The sequence below is a fragment of the Cherax quadricarinatus genome, chromosome 88 (assembly GCF_038502225.1).
Source record: "Cherax quadricarinatus isolate ZL_2023a chromosome 88, ASM3850222v1, whole genome shotgun sequence".
Classification (NCBI taxonomy): domain Eukaryota; kingdom Metazoa; phylum Arthropoda; class Malacostraca; order Decapoda; family Parastacidae; genus Cherax; species Cherax quadricarinatus.
The window spans coordinates 7,402,979-7,419,241 of NC_091379.1; the positions used below are offsets into that span (position 1 = coordinate 7,402,979).

At 43.0% G+C, this 16,263-nt stretch overlaps 1 protein-coding gene across 3 annotated transcripts in view; it reads right to left on the reverse strand.

The window, feature by feature from the left end:
* Window positions 1-16,263, reverse strand: part of Ttc1 (Tetratricopeptide repeat domain 1) — a 34,354-nt gene that overhangs the window by 5,486 nt on the left and 12,605 nt on the right. For 2 of the 3 annotated variants that reach the window (XM_053790739.2, XM_053790741.2), the window contains exon 7: window positions 10,469-11,831. In XM_053790739.2, coding sequence (XP_053646714.1) covers window positions 11,704-11,831 — 128 coding nt within the window. In that variant the 3' untranslated portion in view covers window positions 10,469-11,703. Of the gene's footprint in view, window positions 1-10,468; window positions 11,832-16,263 lie in introns of those variants that run through there. The other variant, XM_053790740.2, reaches the window with a different exon arrangement.

The window sequence follows — 16,263 nt, forward strand, 5'->3', positions numbered from 1 at the left end:
TTTTACAATCTCTTTTGTCCCCTTTCCCTTTATATAAAGGGACTATACATGCTCTCTGCCATTCCCTAAGTACCTTCCCCTCTTTCATACATTTATTAAACAAAAGTACCAACCACTCCAAAACTATATCCCCCCCTGCTTTTAACATTTCTGTCATGATCCCATCAGTTCCAGCTGCTTTACCCCCTTTCATTTTACGTAATGCCTCACGTACCTCCCCCACACTTACATTCTGCTCTTCTTCACTCCTAAAAGATGGTATACCTCCCTGGCCAGTGCATGAAATTACAGTGAATTACAGTGCATGGAATTACAAACATCAGTTGAAATTGCTTGTAAAACCTGCAACCCTTGCATAAGCTGTTCATAGGAAATTTAAATAAGTACCTTTGCTGGTAGGAAGAAACTGAAAGCTTACAAATAAGAATTTTGTTGTTTTAAACAAGCATCACCTGTGGCATCAATTCTTTTGTGATTGTAATATCATGAAATAAGTGCCATTAACTACACTGGCTGGGACCTCCAGTGCCAGGTAGGTTTATTTTGACACGACTGAATCTGCTGATCTTTGACTGCTGTATAGCCCTTGTGGCTTAGCGCTTCTTTTTGATTATAATAATAATGATCTTTGACTACTCAGGCAGGCATAAGATGAATTACACCCTTTCAGTTAAGATGGTTTCTATAATACCCTTTTAATTAGTAAATACAGTTTGTCATGTCAAGCGTCTCCCCCTTTTTGTCAAGTTTCTTCACTTGCATTACCACTGCCATCTTTTTCTCCTGGCTCTGTCAATGCATCACTTGTATGGGTTTAGTACTTTTAAGAGTATAATCCACAGTGACTGCAGTCGGTATACTTTTTTTTGCCCTGCAGGTCAAAAGATCAAATGGGCAGCCCATCTCCATGCATAGCACAAGGATATGGAGTCCTCTTTTTGTCTCAAGACTACTAATTTTTTTTTTTCCCCTTATGCATTGTGCTGCAGGATATTTTTATATGGTGCTCACTTACTACATAGACCCATTCTCTCGTATCAAGGCCCAAATTTACCACTCATAGCTTATCTGGGCGAGCCGAGCTCATGGCGTAGTACTCCGGCACACCCAGTATAGTGGTTAATTGTTGTGCTTTATTGATTGCAATAATTTACCTACCCTCTTAAGTTCACAGTGTATCTTTTCCCCTTGGAAAGTCCTGGCAATTCACGTTTGCTCTGCCCATATCCAAAAAAGATTGCTTACCTGCCATAACATTGTGCTTGTTCTTCTTTGATCACATTCCATTCTTATTTTTTGTGCTATTACAGTGTATGCTGGATGTTCTAAATTCCCTGATGCTGTTGGGTGTGAAAGTTTTTCCCGACACAATCATTTACTTAGACTAGTGTTTTCACAGGAGAGTTGTAGGCAATTCTCATGGCTATCATGCACATTATATAAATGTCTGGTTAATCATCCATAGTTGTGTGGGGTTCTTATAGTGCATTGAAGATTTTTTAAGTAATCTCTTGACAACCCCACAATTGATGTAAATGTTGGTTCACAAATTTTGTCAAATTACATTTAGATTTCTGGCCATCTTCCAACCCTATCAGCAGGCATGCAGAATTCACTTTGTCATTTCTACCACCCCAACAGTTAATTTCAACTGACCTTTTTGCCAAAAGTTCCACCTTTGATGTAGACACACTGACTTTAACAGACACTAACATATAAGACCAACTATGATTTTACTTTTCCTCAAGCACTCTTCCCTAACCCCTGCCCTCACACACTCCTTCCTTACATTCCACCTTTGCACAATGATCTTATCACACATCCCTACTTAAGTGCTATACGACCCTTTTTTCTCAAGGGAGGTTCCTTGATGCTGGTGAGGGGCTAGGGAATTGGAGCTGTGCTCCTGTTCCCTGAGTACCTTCCATATTTAATGCTACCCTACTTAGTGTTGCATTACCCTTTTGGGTTTAGCGCTTAATCAAATTATTATTCTTTCAACAAGCCGGCCGTATCCCACCGAGGCAGGGTGGTCCAAAAAGAAAAAAAAAAGTTTCTCTTTAAATTTAGTAATATATACAAGGGTTACTAGCCCCTCAGTCCTGGCATTTTAGTTGCCTCTTATGACATGGCTTACATAGGAAGAATTCTGTTCCACTTCCCCATGGAGAATAAATAACAAAAAGGCACAATACCGTGACTGGAACGATACACAAATAACCCGCACATAAAAGACAGAAGCTTACGAAGACGTTTCGGTCCGACTTGGACCATTGACAAAGTCACACTGTGTTGTGTATTCCCCATGGAGATTATTATTATTATCTCAGTAGTTTCCTTGTTGCAAGTAAGGCACCTGATACAAGGAACTAGACCTGACTTTGATTATCTAACAGTTGCAATGCTGTGGGGGTCATTCCAACAACAGAACTAACACCAATAATATAATCAGACTAAGTGCTAAACCTAGAAAACTACCATTAGATGTTCCCCTAAAGGAAGGCATACTTTGATGTTGAAGGACTGTCAAAATCATGACCCTTTCCTTGTATCAAATCTGATTGCCTCCCAATCCTCTGGTACTCTGAGAGTTGTGGGTTTAGTACTAATTTCCCCCTCAAGGAAGGTTCCTTGATGTTGGTGAGGGGCTCTTGATTTAGGGAATTGGATCTGTGCTCCAGTTGCCTGAATGCCTTCCACATCTCCCCCCCAGGCGCTGTATAATCCTCCGGGTTTAGCGCTTCCCCCTTTGCTTATAATAATTACTACTAATTCCACGAGTGCAATAACAGCAGGTGTTTCTGATTCAAGAGTGGCACCCAAAGGTGCTAGTGTCAGCACCTGCCAGTTTGCCCTCTCCCATTATTACCTGAATATTTACACTTGGCTAGAGCTACACACAGATTCCCTTCAAAGGTGTCTTGATGCTGATGAGGGTTTTTGATCTGGGGAATAGGAAAATAAGTCCAATTCCTTAGATTGAAAGTGGATGCCTCCTCCTCCAGATGTTATGACCCCTATGGGTTAACACTTTACCCCTGGGAGTAGATTATTATTATTATTATAATCAAAAAGAAGCTGTATAGCCCTTGTGGCTTAGCGCTTCTTTTTGATTATAATAATATAATCAAAAAGAAGCGCTAAGCCACAAGGGCTATTACAGCGCTGCAGGGAAGGAAGCGAGGGCATCAGGGAGGTGGATGAGTAATAGGTTACAGATAACAGCGGAGCAATGGATGGTGAAAGGGTAAAGGGCAGCAAGAGACTGAGCTAGAAAGGGCTGAGGGGAGTGCATAAGGTATCATCATCAGAGTTTGTGGAGTAAATCAGTCGTTGTCAAGAAGTCAATGAGAGAGTCAGGATTAAAGGAGGGTCCATCAGCAAGAAGGGAAGGTAAAGAGAGAGTAGTAGAACGAAGACGACGATGGAGGTAAATTCTGCATGCTCGTTCGACGATCAGCTCCCCAGGAAAGATGAGCAAGGGTTTTAAGAAGGTTTAGCCGGCTGTGACAAGTTGCCTTCAGATTATTATTATTAATCAAAAAGAAGCGCTAAGCCACAAGGACTACACAGCGCTGCAGGGCAGGAAGGAAGCGAGGGCATCAGGTGGCAAAAGGGAGATGGACGAGTAATAGGTTACGTATAACAGCGGGGTAGTGGATGGTGAAAGGGTAAAGGGCAGCAAGAGACTGAACTAGAAAGGGCTGAGGGGAGTGCAAAAAGTATCATCAGAGTTTGTGGAGTAAATCAGTCGTCAAGAAGTCAATGAGAGAGTCAGGATTAAAGGAGGGTCCATCAGCAAGAAGGGAAGGTAAAGAGAGAGTAGTAGAACGAAGATGACGTTGGAGGTAAATTCTGCGTGCTCATTGATAGAGAGGGCAGTCTAACAGAATGTGGCTAATCGATACTGGAACTTGACACTGCTCACAGAGAGGAACAGGGTGCCTCTCCATCAGATACCCATGAGTAAGACGAGTGTGGCCAATGCGAAGGCGGGAGAGAGTGGTCTCCCAACCTCGGCACTGATGACAAGAAGACGGCTAGTAACCTATGCTCGGTTTAATAGAATGAAGTTTGTTACCGAGCAGAGTTGACCAACGTTGTTGCCAACGGGTGCGAAGGTGGGTAGCTATTGCAGCAAAATAGTCCAGAAATGGAACACCTCGATAGGAAATTGGTAGGTCATGTACTGCTGAACGTGCAGCAGTCAGTGTCTGCCTGTTCATTGCCCTGTACGTCGACATGACCAGGGACCCAACAAAAAACAATATCTTCATGTTTGGTAGAGATACGGCGTAGCCAAAGTTGGATACGGAGAACTAGGGGATGAGATGTATCAAATTTTCGTATAGCCTGTAGAGCACTAAGGGAGTCTGAGACTACTACAAATGATGACACAGGCATAGATGCAATACGAATAAGTGCTGCTAGAATGGCATACAGTTCAGCAGTAAAAATGCTAGCTGAAGATAGTAAATGCCCCCGCACGACGCTGTCCGGAAACACTGCTGCGAATCCGACGCCGTCTGAAGACTTAGAGCCATCTGTGTACACAGCGGTGGCATGAGAATGGGAGTGGAAGTGATCAAGAAAAAGAGAGCGGGAAGCCACCATAGGCAATTGAGCTTTCGAGCAAGGGAGTGAGAAAGAACAGACCCGAACAGCTGGAACTTCCCAGGGGGGTAGGGAAAAGTGAGATGCTACATGAACATATAAAGGTGGTAACTGAAGGGAAGACAAGAGTGAATGTAGGCGAAGAGAAAAGGGACGGAGCAAACGGGCGGTGAACGAATAAAGAATGTCTACTAATATCGGTGACCATTCTATAAATGGAAGGATTGTGTAGATCGTGAGAGCGTACATAGTAGCGAAGGCAATGGGCATCACGGCGATCAGACAAGGATGGAACATTCGCTTCTGCATAGAGGCTCTCAACAGGGGAAGAGCGAAAAGCACCAAGGCACAAACGTAATCCTTGGTGATGGATAGAGTTAAGGCTAGAGAGAGTAGCAGGAGAGGCCGCGGAATAAATCTGGTCACCATAATCGAGTTTCGATAAAACGAGAGCTGAATGTAGGCAAAGCAGAGTTCGACGATCAGCTCCCCAGGAAAGATGAGCAAGCGTTTTAAGAAGGTTTAGCCGGCTGTGACAAGTTGCCTTCAGAGAGGTAATGTGAGGTTTCCAGGATAACCTACGGTCAAAAAGAAGGCCTGGAAACCTGACTATCACGTTCGAGGATACGGGAGCCATAGAGATACAAAGGATGATCGGAGATAACAGAGCGTCTAGTGAAAGTAATTTGGTGAGTTTTGGTACTTGAAAATTTAAACCCATGCGTGGTGGCCCAAGTGGAAACACGGTCGACCGCATGCTGGAGAGAAACTGCAATAAGATGACAGTCAGCGCCTTCACAAGCAATAGCGAAGTCATCAACATAGAGTGATGACCAAATATTGGGTGGAAGAACAGAGGCCAAATCATTTATAGCAAGGAGAAAAAGTGTTGTGCTTAGAACACATCCCTGAGGGACACCTTCAGCTTGAGACGAAGTCCGTGGAAAGAACATTATTGACTCGTACACGGAAATGTCTGTCAGTTAAAAAGTTCTTAAGGAAGGATGGTAGATTGCCTCGGAGGCCTAAGGAATGGGCCTGGGCCAAAATATTATACCTCCAAGTTGTGTCATATGCCTTCTCAAGGTCAAAAAATATGGCAATAACTGAGTGATTATTCGCAAAGGCATTACGAACATACGTATCCAAGCGTAGTAAGGGGTCTATGGTAGAACGAACCTTACGAAAGCCATATTGACTAGCGGAGAGACTGTTGTGTGTCTCTAAATACCACATTAAACGTCGATTTACGAGACGTTCCATCACTTTGCAAACTGCACTAGTAAGAGCGATGGGACGATAGTGGGAGGCATCATGTCCTGTAGTACCCGGTTTGCGGAAAGGGAGAACAATGGCAGATTTCCACAGCTGGGGAAGAACTCCTTGTGCCCAAATAAGATTGAAGAGGTGTAAGAGGACTACAAGGGCTGACCGATGTAAATGTTGTAACATACGAATATGAATGTCGTCAGGCCCAGCTGCCGATGATCGGCAAGCTGAGAGCGTTGCCTCCAGTTCTTGAAGTGTAAAAGGCACATTATACTGTTCTTCTCTGAGAGAAGAAAAGTCCAAGGGTACTAACTCTCTGGCAGACTTTGAGGAAAGAAACGAGGAGCATAGATGGAGCCCCCGGGAAATACGGACCAGATGTGTGCCAAGTTCAATGGCAATGTCGAGAGGGTTTGCTACATCAACACCAGCGACCCGTAGAACAGGAGCCGGGTCAGGAGAGTATTTACCACTCAATTTCCTCACTTTTTTCCAGACTGCACTCATAGAAGAAGCAGAGGTGATGGTGGAAACATAGTCTCGCCAGCAAGTGCGTTTAGCTTCACGGATGACACGGTGAGCGATCACACGCTTCTGCTTAAAATCAAGTCTCTCAGCGGTTCTATTGTACCGGTACCTGCCCCATGCAGCGCGTTTCAAACGTACTGCACAAGCACAAGCAGGAGACCACCAAGGCACGCACTTCTGAGAATGCCTGCCTGAGGTTTGGGGTATAGAATGAGAAGCTGCGGTATAAACTGACGTCGAGAAGAGGTGTAGGAGCTCATCAATGGAGGATGAAAAAGGAACCTCACTAAAAGCAGTGAGTTGCGAATAAAGATCCTAATTTGCCCGATCAAATTGCCAGCGAGGGCTAGGGAAAGGTGGTGAATAGGAAGGAGAAGTAAGAATGATTGGAAAATGATCGCTGTCATGTAAGTCCGGTAGAACAGACCAGGTGAAGTCTAGTGCAGTGGAGGAAGAGCAGACTGATAGATCGATGCAAGAGAGAGTATGAGTACGAGGATCAAAATGGGTGGGAGTACCCGTATTTAAAACATGGAGGGGGTGAGAGGCGAGAAAAGCCTCCAACTGGATGCCACGTGAGTCACAATGAGACCCCCCCCAGAGGAAATGGTGGGCGTTAAAATCACCAAGTAACAGAAGTGGTGGTGGTACGGATGAAACAAGAAAGGTAAAGTCTGGGATAGAAAATGCTCGAGAAGGAGAGAGATATAAAGAACATATTGTAAACCACTTATTCAAGTGGATACGGGCTGCAGTGTAATGCAGCGAGGTATGGACAAATAGTTGACAGTACGGAATATCATTGCGTAGAAGAAGGGCACTTTCATTAAAGGTCCCATCTGAGAAAGGATCCGAAGAATACAATAAATTATAGCCTGAGATAGGTTGGAAAACAGCCGAGTGCAATTTTGGTTCTTGTAAGCAAGCACCAACAGGGGAAAACCTGGAAAGCAACATCTGAAGCTTACCCCAATTACCCCTGAGGCCGCGGATATTCCACTGTAAATAGGCCATGATTGGCGATGAAGAAAATACCAGGAATCCATAGGGAAAGGCACCTACGGAGTAGAGGGGTTAGAAAAGTCAATGTGTGGTGGCATTGGAAAACGTTCAAGCAGCAAAGGAACGGAGCGTTGCGAAGAATGGGGTTGTGAAGATGGAGGAGAGGGAAGAGAAGGAACAGGAAGTGAATCAGTGTCCATTGAAGGTTTAGTCTCTGCAATATATTCTGAAATGGCTTCAAGTGTTTCTGAATTCAAAGATGTATGGGAGACCATATTGGAGATAGAAGGGGGAGGGTGAGTAAAGATTGGGACAGTAATGGACTGTACCAAAGTAGAGGGGGAGGAAAGAGTGTAAGGGATTGGAGATGAAGTGTGGGGGGGGACAGAAGAGGCAGAAACCTGGGAGGTGGCAGAAGAGGGAGAAACTTGGGAGGGGACGGGGTGGAAGGCATAGTAGGAGGAGGAGGGTGAATCTCCACACTTGTAATAGAGCCAGAGAGAGGGGAAGAACTAGGCCCAGAGACTGGAAAGGTAAAGTGTGGAGGTGGAAGAAGGGGCAAAGAAGATTTGAGCAATGTGGATTTTTTGGACTTCTGAGAAGTAGAGGGGCGATTGGTATTAGGTGTCGTACGAGGTCTTGTCGATACTGGGGCTTGTGAGGAAGGGATGTGAGAACAGACTGAGTTGTAGTCGGGACGTCAGAGCCAAGGACAGTAAAAGGATTAGATGCCGGAGTGGCTATGGGAGGGGTAACAACAGAGGAGGCTGCAGAAGATGGGACCCCAGAAGTGGGGGGATGTTTTGAAACACGAGAATAAGAAACACGGGGTAGTCTCCCTTGGAGGCGGAGATGAGTAACTGCCATAGCATAAGGGAGACCTTCTGCCTCTTTGAGGCAACGGATTTCACGTTCATTTAAGTAGACCTGGCAACGGCGGGAGTACGAAGGGTGAGCTTCTTTACAATTAAGGCAAGATGGAGGTTGACTGCAAGATGTATTAGAATGGTCGTCGGCACCACAGACTGGGCATTCGGCCATAGATCTGCAATATTTCGCTGGGTGACCAAAACGCCAGCAATTTCTACACTGTTGCGGTGTAGGTATCACCTTTCGAACTTGTAACCAATGTCCCGCAACATATACAGAGGACGGGAGTTCTCGGCTGTCAAAAGTTAAACGAGCTACATTGCAAGAGTAACATCTCCGCCCACGGGCAGGAAGGACATAAGTGTCTACTGTGAGGATTGGGAGATCCTGGAGTTCCAGCTGTTCAAGAATGTCATTGCCACATGACTGGAAATTCTGTTGGACTATGGTATGGGGCAGAATGACAGTACCACTACAAGAATTGAGAGAAAGATGTTTTTCAATAGTGATAGGAGTAGTATCTATATGCGAAAGGAGAGAAAGATCATGAGCTTGGGTAGCATTCTGGACAGTGACGATGCGCGTACCGCTCTTGAGAGCATGAAATGAAATATCTCTACCAACATGACGCAGGAGCGCTTTGCCAATACTATGGTCAGAAAGGTAGGCAGAAGAAGAAGTCGGTCTTAAAGTAAAGAATTTAGTCCATTGTGTGGTCCGAAACTGAGCGTGGAGAGGGAGTGCATGATGTGTCGGTCTTTTCCGAGTAGAATGGGAAGGTAACGAAGGAGCATCATCAGGAGATTGACGCTGGCGTTTAGGAGTAGGACTGGAGTTGGTCCGGCGTGAAATGGGCGGGCGATTCGAAAATTGCCGTACCGTAGAGGGAGAAGCCGGAAGGATAGTCAAAGGAGAGCGGAGTTCAGACAAATCGAAGGAGTCAGTCGAAGCCCCAGTACCTGAAGCGGGTGAGGAAACAGCACCAGCAAGAGGTACAGGGGCATCAGGAGTGTCCGAAGAGTGGTCTAAAAACAAGGCAGGGTCAGAATGGGGTGCGGTATCAAGAAGGGGCCCGGGGGTAGTGGGTTCATGGATTGGATTCTCCATGGTTAGGTTACTCCTTTGCTTTTTGTTTTTAAGAAAAAAAAAGAAAGAAGAAAAGAAAATAAAAATAAAAAAAAGAATAAAAAAAGGGGGGAGCGGGGAGGAATGAAAGGGCCGGAAATCTCCCTCCGCACCCAAGAGGACCTCAACACCGCTAGTAGCGCAGATGCAGCATGGAACCCGTGCCATACCCTACCCTTCATGCCAGTAAACCAGCAATCCGGGATAGCAACCTCACATCTGCCGAGCTACCTCGGTGGACAAAAGAGAGGGCGGCCGGATATCTGCCACAAAGCATACCTCCTTCGGCCACCACCCCCAGAATCCAAAAGGTGGCTTCCAGAGATACACCCGTCGCCCGAAAGACACCCAAAGCTACTCTGGGATACCGGAGAGGGATCGGGACATCCTTAGGCGATCCAGATTCCACGGCAAACTACGCCACCGCCAAGAACCTCAACGGAATGGGATGGACCCTGGTATCCTTTCCCTTACCTAGGAACTAGTGCGCCTGTGGGAGAAATCCCAAAGGCCAAAAAGAGGAAGGGCAAAAGGGAGGGGTGGGGAGGAGGAGGAGGAAAGGAAAAAGGGGAGGATGGGATAGGGGAGGGGAGATTGGGGGGTAATTAGGTTCGGTCTGAGGAAGGAGACCGACAGGTCTAATTCCTCAGACCAAGAGCCTCTTCACCACGCCAAGGAGCCCCCCTTGAAGAGGCCTGGGAGTAGAAAAACTGGTATAAGGTATGTCAGTTAAGGGCTCTTGATTCAAGGAATTAGAACTACCCTGCATTCCTCATTGCAAGGAGGCAAGGCAGCAGAACAGTCATGCCAGAGAGAATTGAACTTGGTTGCCTCCTTAGTCATGTATGATCCCTATGGGTTTAGCAATTTTCCCATGGGCTTCCACTATAATATTAAGATACCAGGTGAACTTTTTGTGGGTTTAGCACTGCCTGATGCCAGGGAGTGAAGGCTGAAAATTGAAGTCTTCATAAAAACAAATCATCATCCAGCTGTAGAAGACTGGTTTGTATTGTATACAGGCAAATGACCTGGAGAGACCAGGCATACTCAAGACAACTGATGTGCACAACTTTATTGAGGGTGTTGTAAATACTTCTCAGCATTCTTGTGTATACCCATAGGTATACATTAGCTTTTAATTTTAGGTAAATCACAGAAAATCTTTTGAATAATAAAAATTAGGGATTATTCTTGCCCAAGACTCTTGGTTTATGGGAGGGGGAGATGTTATGAGGGTAATACACTGTACTAGTTATGTATAATACACAGTAGTTAAAATTACTTGAGGCACTGTAGAAGCTGGACCCATTTTCTGTGATGGTTCAAGAAGAAACTGGATAGATTTTCTGTGATACAAGCCAACATAAAATAACTGACAGTAAAGCATTGCTCTCAGAAAACTGTTCTAATTATTTCCAAATTGCCTGGTTCATATATCTTAATCATAAGATTCACGTGATATATATTTATATAAAGTACACACGTAAAAGCCAAACTAGTACTACTACAAATAAAGTTTAAAAAACAATTACAAACATTGAAATTAAAGCAGCTGGCCTTGCTGATCACAATCTAAACCTGCCATGATTTGGTCATTATTCAAAGTAGCTCTGGTAGTTTGAGATGTGAACTAGGAATCAGTCCCTTCACTTTTCAAAAACCAGTCCCTCATTTCTTTGTATGGCAGTACATAGGTGTAAGAATTAGTGAAGACAATATTCAGCGACTATACACTAGTGATGGTAAAGAATTTCGTGAGCACAAGTGAAATCACATTACACAGTATAAATCCTCAAAGTCTAGGAAAACTTAATGAAATTATATTTGTGAATGGAATTAACTACATAGATAACAAAAGTGTTGAAAAAATTATTGAAAATACTGTAATTTACTCCAGGTGATTATAACAAATATCTTCGCATTCTTCTTGAATACAGTACTGAGTTTCTTTGTATAAAATGTAGAGTTCTTGAGACCATTCAAATACTGAATCTTGAAACATGAGATCTTGATACCATACCTTAAACCTAGTACTGCTGTTAAGCTTGAGTTTACTGCTGGTATGTGGGAAGGCCACAGACTGACACCCATGATCCCTTACAAGTACTGTGTAAAATCTACACATTATCATACTGCAACATGAAGTGAAAATAAAATTTATGAAGTAAATACAGCATACTATTTCATTACATACAGAGAAAACATAATCAAGACTGTATTAACAAAATATATAGCCACACAAATATGGTTGTAAATATGCAAACTAATTCATCAATAATAAGGAAATAATTACTAGCTATTAGGATTCTGTTTGAAGCTTATGTTGTAGCCTCCAGAGCCTGGATCTTGCTTGAGTTCAAAGTTTCTTGTTGACAGTCCGAAGGGCCGAAGAAACATATTTCCCAAGTCCTTCAGTTTACCTGTGAAGGAACATATATAATGCAATGTACATAGGAAATTCCTAGGTAGTAGGTTGGTAGACAGCAACCGCCCAGGGAGGTACTACCGTCCTGCCAAGTGAGTGTAAAACGTACGCCTGTAATTGTTTTACACGATGGTAGGATTGCTGGTGTTTTTTTTCTGTCTCATAAACATGCAAGGTTTCAGGTACGTCTTGCTACTTCTGCTTACACTTAGGTCACACTACACATACATGTACAAGCATATGTATACACACCCCTCTGGGTTTTCTTCTATTTTCTTACTAGCTCTTGTTCTTGTTTATTTCCTCTTATCTCCATGGGGAAGTGGAACAGAATTCTTCCTCCGTAAGCTATGCGTGTTGTAAGAGGCGACTAAAATGCCAGGAGCAAGGGGCTAGTAACCCCTTCTCCTGTATATATTACTAAATATGAAGGGAGACACTTTTGTTTTTCCTTTTGGGCCACCCCGCCTCGGTGGGATACGGCTGGTGTGTTGAAAGAAGAAGAAGACATAGGAAATTGTCTATATTAATGATGCCTGATTACATGTAGAACCTCACAGACACAAAACAACCATTTGTTTAAAAATCTAGTTAAGCAAGAGGGACAGAGTAGTTAGAAAAACCAAAGAACAAGTACCATAGAAAGGCTGAGAATAAAACAATATGGAGGTATTGTAATTAGAAATACCATTTCTACTGAGTGGTACTGCAAATGCGAATATAGACAAAAAAAAAAAAGACCCAATAAAAGAAGGATGATTAACTTTATGACTCCATGGACTTTATGGACACCAACTTTTTCTAATAATTCAAATACAGTGGTACCCCGAGTTTCGGCCATAATTCATTCCAGAAGGCTGTTCGAGAGCCATTACCAAACAAACTTGTTCCCGTAAGGAATAATGTAAATTAGATTAGTCCGTTTCAGACCCCCCAAAAATACACTTACAATAATGGGGTGGGGCAGTGGCCTGGTAGCTAAAGCTCCAGCTTCACACATGGAAGGCCCGGGTTCGATTCTCAGCAGGTGGAAACATTTCGACTTGTTTCCTTACACCTGTTGTCCTGTTCACCAAGCAGCAAATAGGTACCTGGGTGTTAGTCGACTGGTGTGGGTCGCATCCTGGGGGACAAGATTGAGGACCCCCAATGGAAATAAGTTAGACAGTCCTCAAGGACACACTGACTTTCTTGGGTTATCCCGGGTGGCTAACCCTCCAGGGTTAAAAATCCGAATGAAATCTTATCTTAATACACTTACATAATTGTTTGAGTTGGGAGCTGTACGAAACTCGGGGTACCACTGTACTGTAATTAGAAAAACTGGATGATGCAGTTAAATCTACTGGAAATTACCACTTCCCTCCTACATACCCTAATTTGAGCTACACTCTCCTTATAATTTTTTTTTTACTCAACATCCATCTGCCAAAGCAGGGTGACCCAAAGAAAAACATTCACCATCATTTATTCAATTACCATCTTTCCATCACAATTAGATTGCCCTCCAACTTCAACATCCCCACCCAACCAGGGCAAAGGCACTGCCCCTCCCATCTCCAGGACTCAAGTTTGGCTAATCAGTTTCCTTGAATCCCTTCATAAAAGTTATTTTGTTCACACTCCAATAGCACATCTATTAAAAGCCATTTGTCTCCATTTACTCTTATCTAACACACACATAAGCCTTCTGGATGTTAAATCACTCCTAACAGGTACAGGTCTCCCTCAACATTCACGTTTTCAGCTTTCGCGGGCTTCACACATTCACGAATTCCCAACCGCCAAATTCCCAGCCACCAAATTCCCAGCCGCCAAATCATATTCAAGTTTCCCGCCACCTGCGAGTCCCTACTACCCTCCCTCCGACCCCCGCAACTGGCAGCCAGCCCTCCCACCACTCAGTGTGGTGAGTGTTTTGTTTGTTCATTATTTGCTATTAAACTACAGTATAAATAATGTAAACACATTCATGACTGCATATTGGAATGGCTATTTGGACAGGTATTGGACGGTGACATCATGTGTTTACTCTTGAACACAGCAAAGAATCGAACATTTCTGCTACTGCTAATAATAACAATAGTAATAATAATAATAATAATAATAATAATAATACGATATAATTGAAGAAGGAAATTGTACAAAAATACGAGGGAGTGGTTGACACATCGTCAGTGTGGCTTTGTTTATGCTGGAGTGAACATTAGTCTCCCTGCTCTTCCAAACATTTCACAATAATTCATTGTTTGGTGCTTGTAGATTGAGTGTGACTGGAGTGGTTGAGGCAGTGGTAGAGGTGATAGAGGCAGTGGTAGAGGCAGTGGTAGAGGCAGTGATAGAGGCAGTGGTAGAGGCAGCGATAGAGGCAGTGATAAAGGCAGTGATATTTACTAACATATATGTTATAAATAATAATAGTACATTATGAATAACATTTATTATTATTATTATTATTATTATTATTATTATAAATGTTATTAATATTAACATGTACTATTATTATTTATAACATACGTATATGTTAGTAAATACCACTGCCTCTCCCACTGCCTCTATCACTGTCTCTATCACTGCCTCTACCACTGCCTCAACCACTGAATTATTGTGAAATGTTTGGAAGAGCAGGGAGACTAATGTTCACTCCAGCATAAACAAAGTCACACTGACGATGTGTCAACCACTCCCTCGTATTTTTGTACAATTTCCTTCTTCAATTATATCGTATTATTGTTATTATTATTATTATTAATATTATTATTACTACTGTTATTATTAGCAGTAGCAGAAATGTTTGATTCTTTGCTGTGTTCAAGAGTAAACACATGATGTCACCGTCCAATACCTGTTCAAATAGCCATTCCAATATGCAGTCATGAATGTGTTTACATTATTTATACTGTAGTTTAATAGCAAATAATGAACAAACAAAACACTCACCACACTGAGTGGTGGGAGGGCTGGCTGCCAGTTGCGGGGGTCGGAGGGAGGGTAGTAGGGACTCGCATTGGTTGAGGCAGTGGTGGAGGCAGTGGTGGAGTCTGTGGTATTTAATAACATACATGTTATTAAAGCATAACATGTATATATTTAGTACAACTTACGACGTTTTCATGTATTTTATGATTGTTCATGGTTCAACAAGTTAAGCAGTATTGTATTATATTTCCCTACAATATATTGGGGCACCAAACATTCACGGTTTTTAAACATTCGCGAGGATCTTGATCCCCTAACCCTCGCGAATGTTGAGGGACACCTGTACTCTTCAAAGCTCTTAACAACGTACCACCAATTCCAAACATCTGCAGCACCTGCCACATCACTTCCCTATCTATTCCATCATATCCACAATCTAAGCATTGCCCAGTAATATACCTTAACACAAATACTTGATTTACATTCTATAATGGAGTCCAGAACCAAGGAACATAATCTAAATGCCCCTCAAGAGAGGTTCCTAGATGCTGGTGAGGGGCTCTTGATCTAGGGAATTGGATCTGTGCTCTGGTTCCCTTAACTGAGCCTGAGTACCTTCCATTCCCTCCACATGCTCTGTATAATCCTATGGGTTTAGCACTCCCCCATAATTATAATTATAATAATCTAAATGAGGCCTTTCCATACCAAAGCTGGAGCATAACCTTAGGACTTTTTTATTTCTTCTTTCAACAAACCAGCTGTATCCCACCGAGGCAGGGTTGCCCAAAGAGAAAAATGAAAATTTCATTTTATATCTAGTAATATATACAAAGATATATGCAAAGATGAGTAGTGGGGGGGTTGAAGAGGGTTGGAATAGTTTTAAAAATGCAGTATTAGAATGTGGGGCAGATGTTTGTGGTTATAGGAGGGTGGGGGCAGGAGGAAAGAGGAGTGATTGGTGGAATGATGAAGTAAAGGGTGTGATAAAAGAGAAAAAGGTAGCTTACGAGAGGTTTTTACAAAGCAGAAGTGTTATAAGAAGAGCAGAGTATATGGAGAGTAAAAGAAAGGTGAAGAGAGTGCTAAGAGAGTGCAAAAGGAGAGCAGATGAAAGAGTGGGAGAGGCACTGTCAAGAAATTTTAATGAAAATAAGAAAAAATTTTGGAGAGAGTTAAACAAGTTAAGAAAGCCTAGGGAAAGTATGGATTTGTCAGTTAAAAACAGAGTAGGGGAGTTAGTAGATGGGGAGAGGGAGGTATTAGGTAGATGGCGAGAATATTTTGAGGAACTTTTAAATGTTAAGGAAGAAAGGGAGGCGGTAATTTCATGCACTGGCCAGGGAGGTATACCATCTTTTAGGAGTGAAGAAGAGCAGAATGTAAGTGTGGTGGAGGTACATGAGGCATTACGTAGAATGAAAGGGGGTAAAGCAGCTGGAACTGATGGGATCATGACAGAAATGTTAAAAGCAGGGGGGGATATAGTGTTGGAGTGGTTGGTA